The following is an 18,952-nucleotide window of genomic DNA, read 5'->3' as shown; positions in this document are numbered from 1 at the left end:
ACAACAGACTGAATCTGACATGCTTTCTACAGTATACAGGAGGTTAATTATTTTAGAAGCAGAAATAATCATAGCAAAAAAAGCTATCTAGGTAATAAAAGGGGATTAAAAAAAGGCAAAACACTATGCAAGTTTGGACCCACCAGTTTTTGCTGAGGCTTTCTGAAAATCTGCTTGTCGGGCACAATATAGTTGTTTTCATAAAACGCATGAAGTAACAAGAACTCATTACGCTCAGATCGTCCACCCATCAGCGTCCTAGACTAGTAAATAGAATTTCTTTTTTAAATATGAACTCAAAGCTGTAACAAACAAAAGCAACTTTGAGACAGTAAATTTAATTATAGCACCTCCTCCACAATCATTCTTCCTAATAAGGGCTGCTTTAAAAATAAGAAGGTACAAAATTCATTCTAACATTTCCTTTGAGCAGTATAGTTAAAAAGAGACAAAGAAAGCTTAAAATACTGACACCACTTGGGCTATTTCTTTACTCCCAAAGAGACCATTCCACACATCAGACACATCCAGATGTTAGAGATGATCCTTATGTTCACCCAAAATTTCAACATACTGCACCTGGCTTTCCTCCCCTTCTCGCAGCCAGTTCATTTCACAAAAGAAGCCCAGCTTCCAGAATACAAGTTACTCATTTTATAAGCATGCATTTAGACTCATTATCATATAACAACTACCCCAAGCAAACACTGAATCCAACAGGAAATGCTTTTTCCCCCTTTCTAAGTTAAATTTACCATAATGTTCCCAGCGATGTTAGTGATCTGCAATGCTAATGGAAGAACATTTAGCTCACACATGATCTGCAAAATGAACCTGGCATCTTTCCAGGTGTGTTCCAACAGGTACAGCAGATGAGAAGATTCACTGTACAGAAAAGTAAGAATGAAACAGAATCAAGTAATTAAAAGAAACAATGACTATAATCAGAACATCACAAAATATTACAAAAAATTTTTGTTATGAGTAACTTCAGAGCAACAGCACTTTGGCTTTAGAAACAATTTAAAATGGTTGGTTTGAAACCACGAATTCATTCATGTCATTAATCCCAATGCCCTTCTCCAAAACACACACACACATACAAAAATCCCATAAATACAAAGTAAAATTATGTGTTAACTACAACCTGAAACTACCTAAGCCCTTTTATTTGTTCCATCTAATTAAGTATGTATTATATGCTGACAATGTGCTAGGCATAGTTCTAAATTCTGACTGTAACCAAATGAGAAAAATACCTGTCCTCATGGGGCTTATGTCCTCATGGGGCTTATGTCCTCATGGGGGAGACAAAGTATAAATTAAAATACATACGTGTGTGTATGTGTGTGTGTGTATACACACATATATACATATATAGTAGGTTATATAATGCTCAGTGTTAAGCGGGAAAAAATGAAGAAGCAAAGGAAACACTAAATGTCAGGAGCAGAGACTGAAATTTTAGTTATGGAACTAGGAAAGAGTTCATTTAGAATAAAGAACCAGAAGAGGTAAGGAGGCCATCCTTGTGAATGAATATCTGAGGGAAGAGCATCCAGGCAAGGAGAACAGCACATTCAAAGGCTCTGAGCTGAGCACAAATTTGGCACTTCCAGGACCAGGAAGGAGACCAGTGGCTGAAACAAAGAATGATGTAGAGCGCAGAAGGACAGAGTTCAAGGTAGAGTGACACACTATATAGGACCTTGTAAGTCACAGTAAGGACTGATTTTTACTCTAAATGAAACAGTCACTGGAACATTTTGAGCAGAGTACAGTATCTGACTTAACTTTAGCAAGATAACCCTGGTTCTTGGGTTGAAAACAGAGAGCAAGGAGTCAAGGGCAAAAGCAAAGAGACCAACAAAGAGGCTGATATAGGACTAATTAATCCAAGGGGAAAAAGATGGTAGCTTGGACCAGAATGGGTTCAATGGAAGGGAAAAGAAGTAGTCAGACTTAGACATATTTTAAAGATAAAGGTGACAGGATTCTGTGATGGCTCAAACATGGGATATCTATCAGAAAGAGGAATCATGGAAACCTCAAAGTTTTTGGGCCAAACACGTCTTTGGAGGTTTCCAGGAGTACTAGAAAAAAAAGAGATGTCACTCAAGGAGAACTTCTGTCACTCAAGGAGCTGAGCTTCTGAATAAGGCTGGAGGTTCATATCGGACATCAAGTAAAACAGGCAGGTGGATACAGGAGTCTGGCATTCAAGGGAGAGATCTAAGTGGAGGATACCCAAGCAGGAAGCATCAGCACCTAATACCTCAGGTATTAAAATTCCTGAGACTCGATGAGATCACCTAGAGAACACCGTCAGAAAGAGAAGTGGTCCAAGGACTGGGGAGGAACAGGCAGGAAAAAAATGAGAAGCGGCAAGAGGAGTAGAAAAAACTGTTTAGAAAATAATCAAGCACAAAGGTTCAGTTGTACAAAATGAGTAAGTTCAAGAGGTCTAATATACAGCAATACGACTACAGTTAACAATATTATATACTTGAAATTTGCTGAGAGGGTAAATCTAGAGTATTGTAACCACTAAAAAAATTAGTAACCATGTGAGGTGATGGAAATGTTAATCAGCTTGTGGTGTTTATTTTATAATGTGTACATTTATCAAACATCAGTTTGTATACCTTAAATATATACAATTTCTATTTGTCAATTTTGCTCCAATAAAAATGGAAACAAGAAATAATCAAGTAATATCTCTACATAACTTAAAGATTTCTCAGTTTTTCTATTTCCAAAAGAGTAACCTATCTCCTGAATTAATGAATTAAGGGTAGAAACCTCAATATCACATCAATTTCCAAACTGCTCTTAGGAAACATCTAGATGAGGCTGGGATGAGTGATGGAGATGAAGAAACACTGATAAAATTAATATAATTCAAGAGGCAAAATAATTTAAATTATTAATGTAACAAAGATGCTGGTTCTGACATGAAAGCAGTTCCCCTCCAGAATACCACACACTCCCGTTCCTCCAGCCTGATGGTGATGCTGGTCTCTTGCTGTTGCTCATTTCAAGACAGACAAATTCCAAAGCATCCAGGATCATACCTGTACATATTTCGTACATTTTCCATTGGGATTACAACCCTCTCAGTTCTCAAAATCTGTTGAACAAGTTCAGACAAATGGTAGCTTTTACAACGAATCAATTCCTTTGCTGAAATTTCCACATCACAGATCATTCGGCCACAGGTAGCATTTCTTTCACCAAATCCACTCCTGCCCTACATGGGGAGGACAAAAAGCAAATCCCATGGACGAGCACACACTGAGAACATTCTGTTCTAACTCATTTGAAGCTAGCTCAGAATTACAATGAGAAAACTCTCAATCTCCCATTCACCCAGTCAGCCACCACTCAAATGTTTCTGAACATCTGCTAAGAGGCTGACACTGTTCTAGGCACCTGGAAGATAGCAATGAGCACAACAGAAAAGATTCCTGATGTCCATCTGAAATACACAACAAAAAAATAGGTATCAAAAGCAAGATACTACATAGTTTTAGGGATTAATAAACGTATAGAAAAGAGAAAAAGTAGAACAGGTAAGGAAAATGGGAATTTAGGGGGGCTGTATCTTAAATAGAGTAGTCACAGTAGACCTCACTTGGAAGATGCCATATAAAGAAAACTGTAAAGGATAAGGAGTTAGTAAATCAAATGCTGGGATGAGGGTTAATAACTTTTTCACCTTAAAGATAAGAATAGGAAAAGAAGCAAGAGCATTAGCTCCAACTCCAATCTGCAACAGCAGAATCCACTGGAGAATATTACAAAAGATATAGATTCCTAAGTTCTCTGATGAAGTGACATGCTCATTTGACTTCTAAGCTTTAAGTAAAGTAAGATTTGAAGCAATGAGCACTCTCAGGCTTAGGAAATGATTGTGGCTTCATTCAAAAACCACCAAAACCTCTTTAAGTGAAACAAGCAGGTAGAACAAAAAATACATAGGCTTTAAGAGTCAAGACAGGCCTGGTTCAAAACCTCAGTTCTTCCCATACTAGCCTTGCAACCTTGAACAAGTTCTGTTACCCCTGCAAGAAGTATGTACATGAAATTGGGAGTTGTTGTGACAGGGCTACTAATGCCCATGGCCTTCTTACACATTCTACATCAGCTCCCTCCCACTCTTCCTTCCCCTCCCCATTCTGAATGGTAACACTCACCAATCTCTGAACCCTGTAACACTGCTCTAAGGGCTACTATAGCTTCGATAATGCCCAAGTAGAGGTAATAAGTACATTCTAACAGCTGATTTTAAAAACTACTAGCGGCTTCTACCAATAAAATACTGCATTCAAAGGAAAAGATGTTAGTGGCAAAGTTAAAATGTCCTATCACAAGACAAACAATTCTTGGTCAAAGAAGCAGTGTGTTCCCAGGTAGCTACTCCATATAAAGAAGCCAAGTCAAGAAGTAAGATTTTGAAAACTATTATTACCCCAAGCTTCGGCATGTTGGATCGCTTCAGTCGACCTATTTTGGACCAGTGAGGAACTTTGCATACATTAATTCTCTGCAGGAGCACTTCCAGTTCAAATCCATAAATATTATGACCCTAGTCAGAAAAAGACGGCAGCCAATAACATTATAACAAACGCAAATTAGAGGATTTATCTTCATATGCAGAGAATTTCTTTGCCCTTTCTTTTTCTGGTCTCTAATTGAAGGCATCATGAGCTTACCTCCGATTGGGGTCCTTTCTTCTCCTGGAATGTATTCATCAGCAGCATTCATTAGCCTTGACATTAACAAAGCTGCTAAGCAGATTGCTGGAATAAACTTTATTTCATCCTAATTGATGCAAGGTTCATATGATGTCTTTTAATTTGCAGCTCATACCTCACAGTCGCAGAGGCAAAATGCAAATTTTTATGTCCCATACTTTCTGTGATCAGTAAAAGCTGTGTTCAAATAATTCCATTTTAATTCCTTAAAAACTGAGAACCTGCCTGTGTTGTTTAACAGTTTACACAGACTTCTTAGAAACTCAGGAACAGTATCTACTTTCTTCTTAAAGAAATGAGTTCAAACACTACTGATTTAGATTCTTAATCAATATAAAACAAAACATATAATACCACACAATAGTTCCAATTAGGAAACAAAACTATACCAAGTAGAAATTCTCTTAAGAATGCAACTAGGGGGGATCCCTGGGTGGCGCAGCGGTTTGGCGCCTGCCTTTGGCCCAGGGCGCGATCCTGGAGACGCGGGATCGAATCCCACGTCAGGCTCCCAGTGCATGGAGCCTGCTTCTCCCTCTGCCTATGTCTCTGCCTCTCTCTCTCTCTCTGTGTGACTATCATAAAAAAAAAAAAAAGAATGCAACTAGGGGCACCTGGGTGTCTCAGTCAGTTAAGCATTCAACTCTTCTGCTCAGGTCTTTTTTTTTTTTTTTTCAAGATTTTATTTATTTATTCATGAGAGAGTCAGAGAGAAAAGCAGAGACATAGGTAGAGGGAGAAGCAGACTCCCCACAGGGAATCCAATGTGGGACTCAATCTCAGACCCCAGGATCATGCCCATGCCCTGAGCCGAAGGCAGATGCTCACAGCTGAGCCACCCAGGCATCCCTCGGCTCAGGTCTTAACCTCAGAGTTGTGAGTTCAAGCAACAATCTGGGCATGGAGCCTACTTAAAAATAACTAAAAATGCAAAAATTTTCTGTCTATAATGATAATTTCCATCATGTGAATAATATGGTTCATAGCCTATGTTTATTAAGAAACTAGATGAAAAAAAATAAGAAACTAGATAACGTTTAAAATAAATCAGAGGGCAGCCCAGGTGGCTCAGCGGTTTAGCATCGCCTTCAGCCCAGGGTGTGATCCCGGAGACCTGGGATCAAGTCCCACGTCAGGCTCCCTGCATGGAGTCTGTTTCTAGATCTGCCTGTGTCTCTGCCTCTCTGTCTCTCATGAATAAATAAACAAAATCTTAAAAAAAAAATCAGAGCAATAGATTTACTTGTTATTAATTTTAATTAAAAATGTGTACCACTATGTATTTATGGCAGTTTTGTTTATTAAATTAAGAAATCCAAGGACATGAGGAAGTCTCATTTCCAAATGATCATTCCTGGGATTAGGGACTCACACCAGTGTCAGGATTCTCTTATCAGTTTGGATTTCTCACATGAAGACTTGAGTCTAACATCCTAAGGCAGGCCAGCTATCCTAAGCACCAGGACATCTCCTTGGGGCCTGAGAGAGACTGCTAGGGGAAACTGGGTGAGGACCTAGTTCTGAGCAAAAGCACCAAAGCAGGACACTGTGGACACAATCTTCCTGGTCCTTTTAAGATGTATTAACAAAATATGTAATACCTAGAATACTGGAAGAGAAGCAGGTACAGACACTGATAACAACCTACAAGCTCTAGGTACTTTGGCCACACCATGGTCAAGAAAGGTATCCAAGAGCAGAAGTGAATGTGGAGAAATGAACAGCATACCTTTTTGCAAGGGTTTCATATTACCAAATTACCAATATCACACTTAAAATACATGCCTTTATATCCTACTTTCCTCCAAAAAAATCAAAAGCACAACATAATCTGAGTAACTGAAAAAAAAAAGGAAGAAATCACATCAAAGAGCCTATAAACTAAACCCAGGGGAAACATAAAGCAAAATGTTGATTTATGACTCTTAAAAACTGGGGCAAATGTAACTCAATGAATTATTACCTCTTTTACCTAGTGGGAATATACTTGGTTATGAAGAGAGAAATAAATTCCTATCCCTGACCTCAAAGAATAGTAGGTCACAGAAATCCACTGAGCTCCAGGTATGGGGCTGGCTCAGTTGGTAGAATATGTGACTCTTGATCTTGGAGTTTAAGTTTGAGTCCCACTTTGGGTTGGTTGTAGAGATTACTTAAAAAAAAAAGATCCACTGAGCAAATAAAACTCAAATACTTATACTTTGGAAACTGATACCAAATTGAGGGAATTAATTCCTATGACCACTATACAGCTGGGCCACTAACCCAAAATTTTACTTTTTTAAAAAAAGATTTTATTTATTCATGAGAGACACAGAGAGACAGAGACATAGGCAGAGGAGAAGCAGGTTCCCATGCACGGGGCCCGATGTGGGACTCGATCCAGGGACTCCGGGATCACGCCCTGAGCCAAAGGCAGACACTTAACTGCTGAGCCATCCAGGCATCCCTAACCCAAAATTTTAGAGAAACCAACAGTTAACACAAGTTTACTTACTTATAGGCTGGACTCATAAGTGGAAATAACTGGAATATCCTAAACTTCAACAATAACTCATGAGTTCCTTCTCTATTAGAGAAAAACTACTACTTTCTAGTGGGCTGGCTCTTTTCCCCCCCTCTTTCTTTTAGCAGAAACTACAGTAATTCCCACCAGTCCATAGGGTCATTTCACTCTGATTCAAGATTCAAAAAATATATAAAGAACTCATAAGCTGAACAATAAAAAAAAACACCCAGTTAAAACACAGGCAGAGGACCTAAATACAAATTCTCCCAAAGAAGACATACAGATGGCCAACAGGCACATGAAAAGTGTTCAACGTCACTAAGTATTAGGGAAATGCAAATCAAAACCACCTCAATACCTATTAGAATGGCTATTACCAAAAGGACAAGAAATAACAAGTGGAAAGGATGTGGAGAAAAAGGAACACTCCTGCACTGTTGGTAAGAATGTAAATTGGTGTAGCCACCACAGAAATCAGTTTGGAGAGTCCTCAAAAAATTAGGAATAGACTGGATGCCTGGGTAGCTCAGCAGTTGAGCGTCTGCCTTTGGTTCAGGGCATGATACCGGAGTCCTGGGATTGAGTCCCACATCGGGCTTCCTACATGGAGCCTGCTTTTCCCTCTGCCTGTGTCTCTGCCCCTCTCTCTCTGTGTCTGTCATGAATAAATACAATCTTAAAAAAAATTAAGAATAGATCTATAATCCAATTCAGCTATTCTACTTTAGGTATTTATATGAATGTGAAAACACCAATTAAAAAAGATATATACTTTGTAATAGCCAAGATATCAAAACAACCATCAATGGATGAATGGATAAAGAGGATGTATTACACACACACACACAGGAATATACTCAGCCATAAAGGAGAATGAAATCATGCTTTTTCCAACAACATGAACGGACCCTGAGGGCATTAAGCTAAGTGAAGTCAGTGGAGAAAGACAAATACTGTATGATTTCACTCAAATGTGGAATCTAAAAACAAATGAACAAACAAAACTATACAAAAACAAACTTACTGATACACAGAAGAGACTGCTAATTACTAGAGCGGAAGGGGCTTGGGAGGTGGGCAAAAAAGTGAAGAGGACCAACTTTATGGTGATGGATGGCAACTAGTCTCTTGGTGGTCATCACTTTGGAGTGTATACAGATGTCAAATTATACTACTATACACCTGAAACTTAAAAATGTTATATACCAATTTTACCTAGATTAAAAAGATTCTCTGCTACTCAACAAGTACTGAAAAGAACTAATAAGGAATGAAAGGTTCCCCAATGGCATGATGAGATATCTACTCACCACAATGATATCAGGATCAATTTTGTGAACTTTGGCGAGGAAAAAACCTAGTAATGTTCTTTCTGTTGCAGCAATCTCAACCTTCACATTCTGTTAGATAAAAATATACCAGTCACTTACTCTTAAAGTATTACACTTAGCTCCTTGTTCAAGCAGGGTTAGATTTCTTGGAATTAAAAGAATCCATCCAGGGGCACCTGAGTGGCTCAGTCAGTTAAGCATCTGCCTTTGGCTCAGGTCATGATCCCAGGGTCCTGGAATCAAGCCCTGCATATGACAAAACTAAAGGAAGCAATGAAATTGCTTATTCTGGGTTTCACAATGTAACTGCCAAAAGTCTATGAGGAGCTCATTCTAGTAATAAGTGTGTAAATAAAGCAAAACTTTAAATGCTAAGCATTATGAAGTACAGATATATCCCCCGACAGGGACACGCTTGTGCATCTGGACACAAATGCACAAGCATTTGAATCAGAGTGCCTATAAAAATGTTACTTACTTTCCTATATAATCCCTGGTAGACTTTGCTGTTTATGTATTTACAACATAAAGAAATCCCAAGGTTTGTATAAACTAATCTCCAAGAATGATTTAAGAACTTATAAATAAGAAACCAGAGTGAAAGTAAACACACATTTAAGAATTATAAGTGTCTTAAGTATAAATAAAACCTATCTTTACACAAAAGGCTTCTTTCTACTTGGATCACTGAAAATAAATCAGATATTCAAAAGATCTACTCTTTTTTTTAAAGATCTACTCTTATTAAGACTCTCTTAAAATGGAAGTTGGTAGCTATGAGTTTTCTGCAACTAACTTGGCTACAAAGTTGATAATTTGTTTGACTCTAAACAAATTTTCCTAAGTCATTTTACTTGGATAGGTGATTCAGAGCACTTCACAAATAATAGCCTGATCCAACAGTACCCCCAGACTACTGGACTTCTCAAGCCAACTTAAAATAAGTGGAACCTGACAAGGTTGCTAAAATGTCAAGTGAGGATATTAAAAAAATAAAACTAAATAAAACTAACCCACAAACTTATGATCACAAGCATTTCACCAAAAAATAACATACTCTCCAAAAAAAAATTCTTTACACTGAATACACATACCTTTGTGACAAACTCACTACATTACACTACTTTTTTTTTCCCCACCCTCAATTTTATTAAGGACCCATGAAAACTTCATGGAGTATACTGAGAGTTGAGAGATCACTGTTCAATGCTGGCCAGCCCGTATCAACCTTTCCCAATATGTGTCCCCTTTAATATCCACAGTGTTCCCAACTTCACTTGGCTTTATTTCAGCTGGGGTTGGGGGTACCCAACACTTCACCAAAACAGTAAACACATGATCATGCATTTTGGAAAGGCTTCCACTAAAGCTATCTGAAGGAGGATTTGAGCCTATCTACCTACTAACAGGGTATAGAATCACATTATTTTCAGGTGGCAAAATATTTAAACATTGTTAAATAATGTTTCTACTTTTACATTTCTAATACATTTTGAATGGATTAATGCCATAGTTTAATCTAAGCAAGACTAGATCTAATAAATTAATACATAAAATAGCCTAATTCTACTAAACCACACCATCCTCCTTTTCTCTTTCCAAATAGATGCTTCATATTTAAAAAATAAATAAATAATGAGTTATTTACCTTTTCCTTAATGTAGTCTTTGAAAGTATATGGGAAAATACAGTCCTTTGGTTTAGATACAACTGTAAGAAAAAAAAAAGATTCCATCACCACCTCTGTCCAATTTCAAGTACATATATGCTGCATGTTTCCAAATGGAAACCGTCTTAAATATAAACAAATATCCCCTAATCTCTAAAGAGTTAAAAGATTCAAGTATTTCCATTGGTCATGTTGTTAGACCTCAAAAGAAAAGCCAGAACAAACAATCCTAAAATTCTTTATAGAACCAAAAAAGATCCCAAATAGCCAAAGCAATCTTGGGAAAGAACAAAAAAGCGGGAAGCATTATGCTCCCTGATTTCAAACTATACCACAAAGCTACAGTAATCAAAACAGTATGATACTGCCATAAAAATAAACATCTAGATCAATGGAACAGAACAGAGAGCCCAGAAATTAATGGATGCATATATGGTCAATTATGACAAAGGAGATATGAATATACAATGGGAAAAAAAGTCTCTTTACTAAATGGTAATATGAAAACTAGACAGTCACATGCCAAAGAAGGAAACTCGACCACAATCTTACACCATACACAAAAACTAAATGAACATCCATTAAAGACTCGAATACAAGGACTTGAAACCGTAAAACTCTTAGAAGAAAACAGGCACGCTCCCTGACACTGGTCTTGGCAATGTTTTTTTTTTTTTTTTGGATTACATCAAAAGCAAAAATCAGCAAGTGGGACTAGATCAAAATAAAAAGCTCTTGCACAGCAAATGAAACCATCAAAGAAAAAAGAAAAGGCAACCTAACAAGAGAAAATGTTTGCAAACCATGTATCTGATAAGAGGTTAATATCCATAATATACAAAGAACTCCTATAACTCAAGAGCAATAAATCAAACAATCCAATTAAAAAATGGGCAAAGGCTGGGATACCTGGCTGGCTCAGTCAGTAGAGCAAATGACTCTTGATCTCAGGGTCTTGAGTTCAAGCCCCACACTGGGCATGGAGCCTACTTTAAGAAAATGGGCAAAGGCTCTAAACATTCTTTTCAAAGACCTACAGATGGCCAACATGTACATGAAAAAGTGGTCAACATCACATCAAGGGCAATCAAAACCACACTGGGATATCACCTCACACCTGTCAGAATTGCTATTATCAAAAAGACAAGAGGGGTGCCCGGCTGGCTCAGTCAGTAGAGCATGTGACACTTGATTTGATGTCAGGGTCATGAGTCCTAGCCCCACCTTGGGCATGGAGCCTATTTAAAAAACAACAACAAATAAGTATTGGCTAGGATGTAAAGGAATCCCTTGTATACTGTTAGTGGGAATGTAAACTGGTGCAGCAGCTGTGGAAAACAGTATGGAGGTTCCTCAAAAAATGAAAAACAGAACTGCCATTATGATCTAGGTATTCCACTTCTGGGTATTTGTCTGAAGAAAATGCAATCACTAACTCAAAAAGATATCTGTACGCCCATGTTCATTGCAACATTATTTACAAGAGCTAGGAAATGGAAGCAACCTAAGTGCCCATCAATGGATGAACGGATAAAGAAAAGTGGTATATTTATACAGTGGCACATTATTCAGCCATAAAAAATAAGAAAAATCTTGCCATTTGCAACATGGATAGACTATGAAAGGCATCATGCTAAATGAAGAAAGTCAGACATATAAAGTAATACTATATGATCTCACTTATATGCGCAATCTAAAAAAACAAAGTGAGGTCACAGATACAGATAACTGACTGATGGTTGCCAAAGGTGGGGTGGGATGTGGGGTAGAGGGGGGACTGGGTGAAGAGGGTCAAAAGCTACAAATTTCAGTTATAAAATAAGTCACAGAGATGTAACGTACAGCATGACTATAGTTAACAATACTATATTGCATGTTTGAAATTTGCCAAGAGAGTAAATCTGACAAGTTCTCATCACAAGAAAAACAATTTTCTATGATGATAGATGTGAACTAGATTTATTGTGGTGATCATTTCAAAATACATACAATTATCAAATTGTTATGTTGCACACCTGAAATTAAAATGTTACATGTCATTTACACAATTTTTTAAAATTTTAACAGATTAGATTAAAAAAGTAGCCATGCATAGAACCCTAAGTCCCTCTAATTGTTTAAAACTACTTTCATGAAACATCTTCTGTCCAAGTCAGAATGAAGGAAGTTTAACAGTCTTGCCCACAGGGAGTCCCCACATCACCAAACCCTTCACCAGTACACAATGAAGGAACTCCAACCTTCTTCAAGTTAGAAGAATAAAATGACCAAAGCTTCCTTCACTATACTTTAAGTTCCATGCCACTCAAAACAGCTGTTTACATCATGATATACACAAACCAAGTGAATAAATACATGTTGAGTGAGCTCCTGGTTGCTCTCTTCTGCGTATTTTCCAGAATACTCTCACCATTTTTTGTTCTATGTATTATTCTACCTCACTTAAAGAGTGAAACTTCACAACAGTACACAATATTCCCTTCTATGCTTGTTTTTCTAATCCCACTTTCCTAATATCCACAAAATAAGACAGGAGATGCTGTCCCAGGTAACTGCTGGTCTAGGCTGGAAAAGATTTCAGGAAACATATCAATAGTGTTACCGCCTTCCTTTGTTTACAAAAAAAATGGTTATTTAATTGGCCATAGTCTCAACATGGAATAGGTCAGAATCCTCCTTGAAGACTATTCATGGCATTGCAGATTTCTTTTTTTTTTTTTTTTTTTTTTTTAAAGATTTTATTTATTTATTTATTCATGAGACACACAGAGAGAGAGAGAGAGAGAGAGAGAGAGGCAGAGACACAGACAGAGGGAGAAGCAGGCTCCACACAGGGAGCCCGATGTGGGATTAGATCCCGGGTCTCCAGGATCAGGTCCTGGGCTGCAGGCGGCGCTAAACCGCTGGGCCACCCGGGCTGCCCGCATTGCAGATTTCTGTGTGATATTTTCACCAACTGAATTTTATGCATAGCAAACCCAATTCTAATTTGATATGCTGTAACTCCTCCCAAATAGGGAGACATTCATTTATGCCCTGGCATATTGCCTCACCATACAGAAAACTTTGATCAGGCTTCTATTCTGGGCTTTAGAATGACATCATGAAAGGAAATAGTGATAACATAATTTTGACCCAGGGAAAAAAAAGTAGAGTACCCCAATAACATAACCATTGGAACGGAAAAGAGATGTCAAATTGCTTCCCAAATCTGCTCCTTGAACAAAACCAGCTGAATAGGCACCACCAATCCAATATAACTCAGTGTCCACAGCTGACAAAAATAAAACTCCTTTAATAATACATACTAACTAGTCTTGAAATCAAGCCATTAGAAGACCAGCTAAAAAATGTACATACCACAGAAGTGTGACTGGAAGGGAGGCTGTGGGGCCGCTTTATCTAATGCAAAGCTGTGATGGACCAAAGCTGCCACAGCAATAATCTGCAAATAAAAGAGGGGAAAAGATCACTTACTGGATGCCTACTATGCATTCTGCATTTTCATCAAAACCACCAAGAATATTAAAAGATAAACATTTTAATCCATATGAATATTTTAACTTTTTATTATGAAAAGTATTTAAACAAACAAAAGATAGAGAAACTAGAAGGGGAGAGGAGGGAAGAGAAACTTAGAACCATTAATGTCCAACCTGGAACTAGAAGCCAGGGCTCCTGACTCCCAGCCAGGGATCTCAAAAGAAAACAGGTAAGTGATGTTTAAAGACTTCATTATTTTTTTCCAAAGATTTTATTTATTTATTCATGAGACACAGAGAGAGAGAGAGAGGCAGAGACATAGGCAGAGGGAGAAGCAGACTCCCCGCAGGGAGCCTGATGCAGGACACCAGTATCATGATCTGAGCCAAAGGCAGATGCTCAACCACTGAGGCACCCAGGTGCCCCAAAGACTCATTCTTTAAAAAACAAGCTATAGATATGTGTGACCAATAATCTGGAGGATGCCAACCATGGACATAGCTGGGGAAGAGGGGTTGTGGGTATTATTTTCTTTTTTAAATTTGTACTTTCTAGGGTACCTGGCTGCCTCAGTCGGTAGAGCATGCACTTCACTCTCCCACAGGGGCTGATCCTCAGAGCATCCCAAGAACCTTCCCTAACCAGTGATATCTTCCTGGCCTCCCAGGCTAGGGCAGCTTCCTTTAGTAGATGCTATCCAGAGTACGTGTATCCTTCTGTAACTTTTACATCTATTTCTGCTATTGGGCTGGTATCTGTCTCCTCCTCTGTTTTTATGAGTCACAAGTATTCCATCACAGTAGCACATGGTTTAGAAACATTTGCTGCGTCAACAACTTTACTAACAAAGTAAGTTAAACCCTTAGGAAGCCATCTAATTTACACAGGGCTGCAGAATCTCTCTCCCATTCATTCATTCATTCATTCATTCATTCATTCAACATTTACTAAGAGAGAAAAACAGCACAATCAACTCTCATACACCTATCACCCAACTTCAATTATCAACTCTTCAATATCCCTATTCTTGCCTCTATCCAGATGATTTTTTTTTATTTTTTTTAAATTTATTTATGATAGTCACAGAGAGAGAGAGAGAGAGAGAGGCAGAGACACAGGCAGAGGGAGAAGCAGGCTCCATGCACCGGGAGCCCGACGTGGGATTCGATCCCGGGTCTCCAGGATCGCGCCCTGGGCCAAAGGCAGGCGCCAAACCGCTGCGCCACCCAGGGATCCCTATCCAGATGATTTTGAAGCAAAACCCAGACCCATCACTTTATCCACAAATATTTCAGCATGTATCTCTAAAACAAAGTTTCTCAACCTCAGCACTATGGACATTTTTGACCAAATAATTCTTTGTTATGGTGGCTATTCTGTTCACTGTGGGATGTTTAGCAGTATCCCTGGCTGCCAACAGCACCACCTTCCACCCCCAAATTGTGACAACCAAAAACGTCTCCAGACCTGGCCAAATGCCCCTTAAAGGGCAAAAATCTCACCCCACTGAGAACCACTACTTCAAAAGATAACAAGTTGTTAAAATATAACACAATCATAGCTAATATGATTAACAGTAATTCCTTAAAATCACTAAATATCCAGGTAAGATTCAAATTTTCATGTTTTCCCAACAATCTCAATTTTATTTACCAAGTAAGCCCATACTCTGCGATTAGTTGATATGTAAAACTATAGGCACAACCCCTCCCCACCTATTATTTTCCTGCAATTCATCTGTTGAAGAAACTGGGTCATTTGTCTCATAAAATACCACATGGTATCAATTCTGCTGCTTGTATCCCAATAATACCATCTAACATGTTCCTCTATTTCTACACTGCTGGTGAATTCATATTTAGATCTGAAGGCCTGATCAAAATCATATTCAGTTTTTTGGGACAAATATGTTAGAGTTGCCACTGATTGCTTCTATCAGACAGCACAGGCACATCATGTCTGGTTAGCTCTCTTTTAGTGATACTAGCAGCCACTGGTGATCACTGGCTACATCTATTATTTCACGGGGGATTGCAAAGTCATAATATTCAAATTCTGCTTCATCATTTCTTGGATGGAAACCTTCTATGAAGAGACACTTCCCTTTATCGATTATTTGATTACCTGAGGTACAATATGAGTTCAAAAAGGTCAAGAGAAATGCTAGACTCAATCCCTTCATTGACCAGTTTCCAAACCAGTGAGTTGGTTCCCCAGCCACTTTCCCAGATGACCACTGCAGGGTCACTTGTGCTTATGGTATCAGGGTGAACTCATCTGTCTCAATCTGCTGCAGCCATCTATATCCATGCTCAAACTATTCCATCTTTGGCCATTGGAAAACTCTTCAAGTTGACTCCTGAGCTCTTGTGACACATCTTCAGTAGATTTTAATATTGTCCTGGCTTTCTAGTAGAACTAGATACTTCGGGCTCATCTTGGACACTTTCTGCCCTGAATCAGCAATTTCTCTGAAGCCCTACTTTCTTTCTTGTTAAATGGTACTGCAAAGCCTGAAGGCTAGAAGACAGGTACTTTTTTTTATTTAACAAATCACTGGTCAATATTGCATGTAATGTAGGGCCCCAACTTCCTACTCAGAAAATTGGCAATGAAAAAGAAAGTACACAATGACCTCATCTTTCCTGTACAAACTACTGCAGCATAACCAAATAGTGCTGATTAATGAGGAAAAGTTAATGTTACAGAAAAATTTAATAAATATTCTAATATTTTTGTAAAGATTTTATTTATTCATCAGAGAGAGAGAGAGAGAGAGAGGCAGAGACATAGGCAGAGGGAGAAGCAGGCTCCCCATGGGGAGCCTGATGCAAGACTCGATCCCAGGATTCCGGAATCATGACCTGAGCCAAAGGCAGATGCTCAACCATTGAGCCACCCAGGTGTCCCTAAACATTCTAATATTTAACATGTTTAATAAACGTGGAAAGGATGACAGAATTAAAACACTGTTTTACAACTTCTAATGAAATAACTCATTCAGGTAAAAAAAATGAAGGGGGGAGCCATTAGATCAATGGTTCTTAAATGGGAACAATTTTGCTACCCACCCCCAGAGGACAGTTGGAGATGTGTGGAGGTATTTTTGGTTATTACAAGTAGGGGGGAGGGGTGCTAACTGGCATCGGGGAGAGGCCACAGTTACTGCTAAACATCCCACAATGCCCAGGACAGCCCTCACAACAATGAATAATTCAGCCCAAAACATTAGTAGTGACAAGGTTAAATACTTCTCTTTCAGATGAAAACTTGAACCCACTAATCAATCACAGCCCCACTAACAGTGGTTTCACCAGACATTATATGCCTGCTGATATATTATGCAGTATGAAATATATCATACACCTATAGAGCACACTAACCCAAAAAGTCAAAACTGAATCTAATAAATTATTTAGTGCTAACTAGTAGCAGGGGTGAGCAAACTGGTTCTGTAAAGAGCCAAGTACTAAGTATTTTAGGTTTTCAGGTCACATGGCCACTGTCATGGCTAGTAACTACAGCAACTGCAGCTGTGAACTAATAGGCAGGATGTCTTTCAATTAAACTTTATTTACAAAAACAGATGGTGAGGCTAGATTTGCCCATAGGCCATACCGTGCCAACCCCGGTACACAGGAAGAAGTCCAATGACACGAGGAAGCAAACAGAAAATGGGACATTCTATAAGACAATAAACAGTGATTCTTAAGTCAATGTCAACAGAAAAAGAGAGTGGGAGGAAGCTGCTCCCATTTAAAAGAGATTCAAGAGATATAAAAAATTAAACATCTGTGAATCTTACATGAATCCTGATTCAAGGAAACCAACTGGTAGAAAACATTTTTGAGTCAGTAATGTTGTAATAACTATGTGGTAATACAGATGGTTACTAGGCCTATCATGGTGATTATTTTATAGTGCATAAGAACATCAAATCACTATGTGGTACACCTGAAACTAATGGATGTCAAAAATAATCCCAAAAGACATTTTTGATAAAAAGAATCATATGAATATGGACTGAGTATTTTATTTTTAGACTGGATCAAGGTATCACTGGTATAGTTATTAAGTGCAATAATGGTATTCTACAAGAAAGTGTATATGTTTTGAGAGATGCATACCAAAGTATACAATGGTAAATTACACAATATCTGACCTTAGCTTTTAGAATACTTCCAGCAGGGAAAACAAAGTGGAAGGAAAACAAGTGTGACAAAATCTTGCTTACTACTGAATGAGTAAAAGGATTATGGAAGTTCATTATATTATTCCAAGTCCACTTAAAGTTTTCTAAAATAAAAAATTCAAATAACAAAAAATAAAAATAAGTCCAGAAATTTAAGTCTTTAATGAAAACTCCAACACCCAACAAATTCAATTCTATCTCCAAAATGGAGTTTGGGAGTGCATTAGTATTCTTTCTCCTCCAGAAAGAATAATATCCCCTTGTAGAATAGTTGTACAAGTTCAAGAAAGCATTGCATTAAAGCATAGGTACAGGGGTACCAGGGTGGCTTAGTAGCTGAGCATCTGCCTTTGGCTCAGGTCATGATCCCAGAGTCCTGGGATGGAGTCCCACCACTGGACTCCCCATGGGGAGCCTGCTTCTCCCTCTGTCTATGTCTCTGCCTCTGTGTCTTTCATGAATAAATAAATAAAAATCTTCAAAAATTTTCTGGGATCCCTGGGTGGCTCAGTGGTTTGGCACCTGCCGTCGGCCCAGGGTGTGATCCTGGAGACCCAGGATCGAGTCCCACGTCGGGCTCCCTGCATGGAGCCTGCTTCTCCCTCTGCCTGTGTCTCTGCCTCTCTCTCTCTGTGTCTCTCATGAATAAATAAATAAAATCTTTTTTAAAATCTTCAAAACAATTTTAAAAAGCATAGGTACAAATTTCTTTACCTCATGTTGATGTGTCTTTGCATTCTGCATTGTCTTCATGCTGAAAGACATGACCACGAGTGGAGGAGGACCAATATCTTTAATTACATTCACCAGGTCTGGTTTCAAGGCCATTGCCTCAACTTTACACCAACTGACTGGCTGATTCAAGAGCTCTGAAAGAGAACAGATAAAACAGATCAATAGCCATTTGTTGAAAAAGGAAAACTACTATAATTAAGATATCTGTGATTAACTGAGAAAGTCTTCAACCCCATATTCCAATAAGAATGTCTTATTACAACATCTAACTAAAAA

The 18,952-nt window shown here is 38.3% G+C and overlaps 1 protein-coding gene across 2 annotated transcripts in view; it reads right to left on the bottom strand.

Annotated features, from left to right (window-relative positions):
• POLA1 (DNA polymerase alpha 1, catalytic subunit) overlaps nt 1-18,952 on the bottom strand; it is a 310,086-nt gene that overhangs the window by 262,021 nt on the left and 29,113 nt on the right. For both annotated transcript variants that reach the window (XR_005386198.1, XM_038587111.1), the window contains exons 15-22: nt 18,656-18,810; nt 13,627-13,711; nt 10,246-10,307; nt 8,577-8,666; nt 4,472-4,588; nt 3,075-3,250; nt 756-885; nt 144-263 (exon numbers count right to left, since the gene is read on the bottom strand). Coding sequence is in view for 1 of the 2 variants with exons in the window: in XM_038587111.1 (XP_038443039.1) it covers nt 144-263; nt 756-885; nt 3,075-3,250; nt 4,472-4,588; nt 8,577-8,666; nt 10,246-10,307; nt 13,627-13,711; nt 18,656-18,810 (935 nt within the window). In the remaining variant the exon portion in view is untranslated. The remainder of the gene's footprint in view (nt 1-143; nt 264-755; nt 886-3,074; nt 3,251-4,471; nt 4,589-8,576; nt 8,667-10,245; nt 10,308-13,626; nt 13,712-18,655; nt 18,811-18,952) is intronic.

The sequence above is a fragment of the Canis lupus genome, chromosome X, assembly GCF_011100685.1.
Source record: "Canis lupus familiaris isolate Mischka breed German Shepherd chromosome X, alternate assembly UU_Cfam_GSD_1.0, whole genome shotgun sequence".
Classification (NCBI taxonomy): Eukaryota; Metazoa; Chordata; class Mammalia; order Carnivora; family Canidae; genus Canis; species Canis lupus.
Note: the sequence above shows the minus strand (reverse complement) of the source record. Positions and strands in the feature narration are given on the sequence as shown.